At 40.6% G+C, this 6000-nt stretch overlaps 1 protein-coding gene across 5 annotated transcripts in view; it reads left to right on the plus strand.

Moving 5' to 3' along the window:
- UCKL1 (uridine-cytidine kinase 1 like 1) overlaps positions 1-5666 on the plus strand; it is a 63322-nt gene extending 57656 nt beyond the window's left edge. For all 5 annotated transcript variants that reach the window (XM_040438170.1, XM_040438167.1, XM_040438168.1 and 2 more), the window contains exons 11-15: positions 384-446; positions 733-855; positions 4177-4284; positions 4365-4521; positions 5501-5666. In XM_040438170.1, coding sequence (XP_040294104.1) covers positions 384-446; positions 733-855; positions 4177-4284; positions 4365-4521; positions 5501-5571 — 522 coding nt within the window. In that variant the 3' untranslated portion in view covers positions 5572-5666. The remainder of the gene's footprint in view (positions 1-383; positions 447-732; positions 856-4176; positions 4285-4364; positions 4522-5500) is intronic.
- Positions 5667-6000: the final 334 nt, after the last annotated feature.

Raw genomic sequence — 6000 nt, forward strand, 5'->3', positions numbered from 1 at the left:
TTCAATGACGTCATCGGCGTTTGCAAACTATGGATCTGCTCTGCACGGCAAGCAGCAGCAGATCTATAGCGCAGGAGCTGATTTGGTGAGCCACACGTCAGGCGCAGAAGACAGGGCAGGACAAGATGTCTTGCCCTGTCAATCAACTGTCGGGGAGAGTGTTCTGAGAACCGGGTGTTACCGTAGTGGTGCTCGAAGCTGTACTGCCCACCCCTTGGTTTTCCAAATGCTAATTGACATAAGGATAAAATCCACTTATATCACTAGCGCTAACAGGTAAAGAGTAAAGAAATGTATCTTTTTAATCAGCATGATCAACCCTGGGCCACTCTAAATACAAGATTTTTCTCTTGTAACTTTTCTACTTGTTACCTTTTCCATAGAGCTGCACTGTGCAAACCCCACAAGGACATGACTACTATGGACGGACGTATGATGGCAAACGGGTGTGTAATGAGGCTAATGGTTTCTCGGGGGAAACTGTAAAATGATTTGTTTCAGTACGGCCTGCCATGATATTATGTGTCAGCTTGGCAGTGATAAACCATTGCCGAACCAAAATTACAGGGTACCTTTCCACGTTACAAAGGAACAACATTTGCCTTTTGCTTTATGGTACTTGTGGCTGTCATTCACCATTCAGATCCTTCAGACTTTGTCATATCTATATATACAAAATCCAGCTGTGGTATACACATTATTTCTGCCTGAGTTATATCATTTCTGGTCTAGATAACTGGAGTTTCTATATTGAGAGCTGGAGAGACAATGGAACCTGCACTGAGAGCTGTATGTAAGGACGTAAGGATTGGAACCATTCTCATCCAGACTAATCCTAGCACTGGGGAGCCAGAGGTGAGATTTCATGGGACCACTGGTAGAAAAAAAGAGAAAGATTTTATATTAAGATTGAACAAGATTAGGAAAAATATGGAGTTCAGAGATTATTATTTGATGCTCTCCTAAAGGACCAATCTGTTGGTTATCTATAGCTTATCTTATTTGATAGGGGCTAGTCTTCCCTGACCTCCTATGCTGTTGTGCCAGCGCTGCCGTAGTCAAGATAGGAGATCTGCTAAGATATAGAAAAAGAGGGAACCAGCTGTATGAGAAGATCAAGTGAGCAGAAAGAAAAAATTAAATTGGTATTGAATATACCTATATACTACTGTCCCCTATGGATAAGAATGTAACTACTATAATGCTGCCCTGTATACAAGAATATAGATAGTGTGATACTGCCCTCTATGTACAAGAATATAAATACTATAAATCTGCCCTCTATGTGCAGGAATATTATACTATTGTCCCCTATGTAAAAGCATTCAAGAACTAAGCTCCTATGGACAGTAACTATTATAGTACTGCTCTTATGTACAAGAATATAATTTCTATAATACTACCCCTATGTACAAGAATGTAACTTATTATGCTGCTGCTATGCACAAGAACTACTATAATACTGCATCCTATGTACAAGAATATACAGTCAGGTCCATAAATATTGGGATATCGACACAATTCTAACATTTTTGGCTCTATACACCACCACAATTGATTTGAAATTAAATGAACAAGATGTGCTTTAACTGCAGACTGTCAGCTTTAATTTGAGGGTATTTACATCCAAATCAGGTGAACAGTGTAGGAATTACAACAGTTTGCATATGTGCCTCCTACTTGTTAAGGAACCAAAAGTAATGGGACAGAATAATAATCATAAATCAAACTTTCACTTTTTAATACTTGGTTGCAAATCCTTTGCAGTCAATTACAGCCTGAAGTCTGGAACGCATAGACATCACCAGACGCTGTGTTTCATCCCTGGTGATGCTCTGCCAGGCCTCTACTGCAACTGTCTTCAGTTCCTGCTTGTTCTTGGGTATTTTCCCTTCAATTTTGTCTACAGCAAGTAAAATGCATGCTCAATCGGATTCAGCTCAGGTGATTGACTTGGCCATTGCATAACATTTCACTTCTTTCCCTTAAAAAACTCTTTGGTTGCTTTTGCAGTATGCTTTGGGTCATTGTCCATCTGCACTGTGAAGCGCTGTCCAATGAGTTCTGAAGCATTTGGCTGAATATGAGCAGATAATATTGCCTGAAACACTTCAGAATTCATCCTGCTGCTTTTGTCAGCAGTCACATCATCAATAAATACAAGAGAACCAGTTCCATTGGCAGCCATACATGCCCACGCCATGACACTACCACCACCATACTTCACTGATGAGGTGGTATGCTTAGGATCATGAGCAGTTCCTTTCCTTCTCCATACTCTTCTCTTCCCATCACTCTGGTACAAGTTGATCTTGGTCTCATCTGTCCATAGGATGTTGTTCCACAACTGTGAAGCCTTTTTCAGATGGCGTTTGGCAAACTCTAATCTGGCCTTCCTGTTTTTGAGGCTCACCAATGGTTTACATCTTGTGGTGAACCCTCTGTATTCACTCTGGTGAAGTCTTCTCTTGATTGTTGACTTTGACACACATACACCTACCTCCTGGAGAGTGTTCTTGATCTGGCCAACTGTTGTGAAGGGTGTTTTCTTCACCAGGGAAAGAATTCTTCGGTCATCCACCACAGTTGTTTTCCGTGGTCTTCCGGGTCTTTTGGTGTTGCTGAGCTCACCGGTGCGTTCCTTCTTTTTACGAATGTTCCAAACAGTTGTTTTGGCCACGCCTAATGTTTTTGCTATCTCTCTGATGGGTTTGTTGTGTTTTTTCAGCCTAATGATGGCTTGCTTCACTGATAGTGACAGCTCTTTGGATCTCATCTTGAGAGTTGACAGCAACAGATTCCAAATGCAAATAGCAGACTTGAAATGAACTCTGGACCTTTTATCTGCTCATTGTAATTGGGATAATGAGGGAATAACACAACTGGCCATGGAACAGCTGAGAAGCCAAATGTTCCATTACTTTTGGTCCCTTAACAAGTGGGAGGCACATATGCAAATTCCTACACCGTTCACCTGATTTGGATGTAAATACCCTCAAATTAAGTCTGCAGTTAAAGCACATCTAGTTAGTTTCATTTCAAATCCATTGTGGTGGTGTATAGAGCCAAAAATGTTAGAATTGTGTCGATGTCCCAATATTTATGGACCTGACTGTAACTACTATAATACTGTTCCCTATGTACAAGAATATAACTACTATAATACTGCCCCTATGTACAAGAATATGACTACTATAATACTGTTCCCTATGTACAATAATATAACTACTATAATACTGCAAGAATAATATAAACTCCAGTTTTATGCGATATGTTAGGTTTCATTTAATCAGAAATGCGGTAAATCATATAACATGTGACGTTTCGGACACAATTCGGCCTTCATCACACTGGTACCGCTATAGGGACTGCTCAGATGACGGGCGTAGTTCCGGTACATGCAGACACAAATCTGTCAATGGTAATAATAACAGGCCTTATTATTACCATTGGCAGATTTGTGTCTGCATGTACCGGAACTACGCTCGTCATCTGAGCAGTCCCTATAGCGGTTACCAGTCTGATAAAGGCCGAATTGTGGCCAAAACATCACACGTATATGATTTACCGCATTTCTGATTAAATGAAACTTAACATATCGCATAAACTGGAGTTATATTCTTCTTGATATAACGGGGTGGGAACCCGACTTCCAGTAGCGTACCTGCAAGAGAGTGCCACAAGTTTTTCTCTTCAATACTATAATACTGCCTCATTGTACAAGAATATAGCTACTATAATACTGCCTCATTGTACAAGAATATAACTACTATACTACTGTTCCCTATGTACAAGAATATGACTACTATAATACTGTTCCCTATGTACATTAATATAACTACCATAATACTAATACTGATATGTACAAGAATATAACTACTATAATACTACTACTATGTAGAAGAATATAATTACTGTAATACTGCCCTATGTACACAAATATAACTACTATAATACTGCCCTTATATACAAGAATATAACTGCTATAATGTCCCCTATATACAAGAATATAATTACTATAATACTGCCCCTATATACAAGATTATAACTGCTATAATACTACCCTCATGAATAGAATATACCTACTATATTACTACAGGTAGGGTAGGAGAACTGTCATGGTTGTTGATTTGATTGTGTTGTTGATTTCATCCATCTTGGACTTTTTCCTCTCAGCTGCATTATCTCAGACTCCCAAAGGATATTAGTGAGGACCACGTTATTCTGATGGATTGTACAGTGTCCACTGGGGCTGCAGCCATGATGGCAGTTCGTGTACTACTGGTAAGTAACTAGGAATGTTTAGGGGTTACCTGTTATAATCCAGTGATTTGCCATCTCAGGTCTTTTTTTCTTCCTCACAGGACCACGAGGTTCCAGAGGACAAGATCTTCCTGCTGTCTCTGCTTATGGCGGAACTGGGAGTGCACTCTGTGGCTTATGCTTTCCCCAATGTACGTATCCTAACCACAGCGGTGGACAAGAAAGTCAACAACATGTTTCGGATCATCCCTGGGATTGGTACGTCCTGCTGAACATTTGAGGTTTTCTGCTAATGTTGTCATCAATATCATATTTTTATATATTTTACATTCTATAATGTAGATCATGAGGTCTCTAGGGATGCCAAAAAATGGCACATACCCACCAGGTGCCCAGAGCAGTTCCCTTCCCCCACACCAAGATGGAGGATGTTAATGCCGACTGCAGGCATGATAGTTGTGTAACATTAAGTTCATGGCTGTGTATAGTAGACAGTCCCTTCTCTACCGGTACAGACACCCCCATTGTCAGGATCATGGGAGTCCCAAAAGATAGGGCCCTAACAAGCAAAGTATAATTTCTATCTAACGTCCCGTCTCCTTAGCACAAGACCAAATAAAAAAAAATATTATTATAATTTTTTTTTCTTTATTTAAGAAAATTAGAAAAGACAGATACAATAGTCTCACCTCTCAGTCATGATGGTGGGTAACAAATTTGAATGCTGAGAGGTCCCTTGAAAAAACATATACAGTACATTGTATCTTTTTCAGCAAGGTATGACTAGTCTACATATGTCAAAATAAACCGCAAATAAGCAAGTGAATGCAACATGGTATTTCTTATTTGGCAGAGCATGAGAGGTCTTCACTTCACCACATAAATATACTATGGACAGGGGTGAAACATGCAACAGCTGGAAACTTGGGTGGGGGACAGACAGAAACAGTAGGGGAGGTGGGGAGGAAGGATGCAGAAAGTTTGATCAACAGAGAGAATACCTAAAAAAAAGTGGAGGGAGTCTCCTCTAGGTCCGATACTCTGGGGTGTCTTGGAACACAAACCACGGGGTCCAGGAAGTAATGAAGGCCTTGTGAGTATTTTTCAAGAGAGCTGTCAGTTCCTCCATTCTCCGGATGACTCAAAGATCCACAGATTGCGGGGGGGGGAAGACTTCCATTTTGCTGGTATGCAGGTTCGAGCAGCATTTACCAGGAACATTTTTCTTTCTGTGCAGGTAATTTTGGGGATCGGTATTTTGGGACAGACGCCCCAGCAGACTGGAGTGATGAGGACGATCCTGTCTGATAGGTCCTAACCTTCCTTATTTACACTATTGTTCTTTATTGTGTCGCTGCGGACTAAATCCTATTTTTCAAATAATAAAAATATTTAAAAACTTTGGTCAAGTCTCTTGATTATTGAGAGAAGCTATCAGTGTGTGGTTGGCGCAGTGTGGGTTCAGTGTAAATGACACTGGAGCAGCCAGTTTGAGGTGTGTGCGTGGCAATGAAGTGGGCATTATGGTGCGTGCAGTGTAGATGACAGTGTGAAATGTGTGGATGCAGGGCCGCATCTGCCATGAGGCGAGATGAGTATCTGGGCTTGGGTAGGTTTTTCAAGTTTCCCTCACTGTTGGTACCACCAGGAACAAAGGTTGATGTGAATGATTAAATGGCAGAATATGATAATAAATAAAAAAATTCATGGCACCCTGGACACTGGATCACCAGAACT

The sequence above is a fragment of the Bufo bufo genome, chromosome 6, assembly GCF_905171765.1.
Source record: "Bufo bufo chromosome 6, aBufBuf1.1, whole genome shotgun sequence".
In the NCBI taxonomy this organism is placed as follows: Eukaryota; Metazoa; Chordata; class Amphibia; order Anura; family Bufonidae; genus Bufo; species Bufo bufo.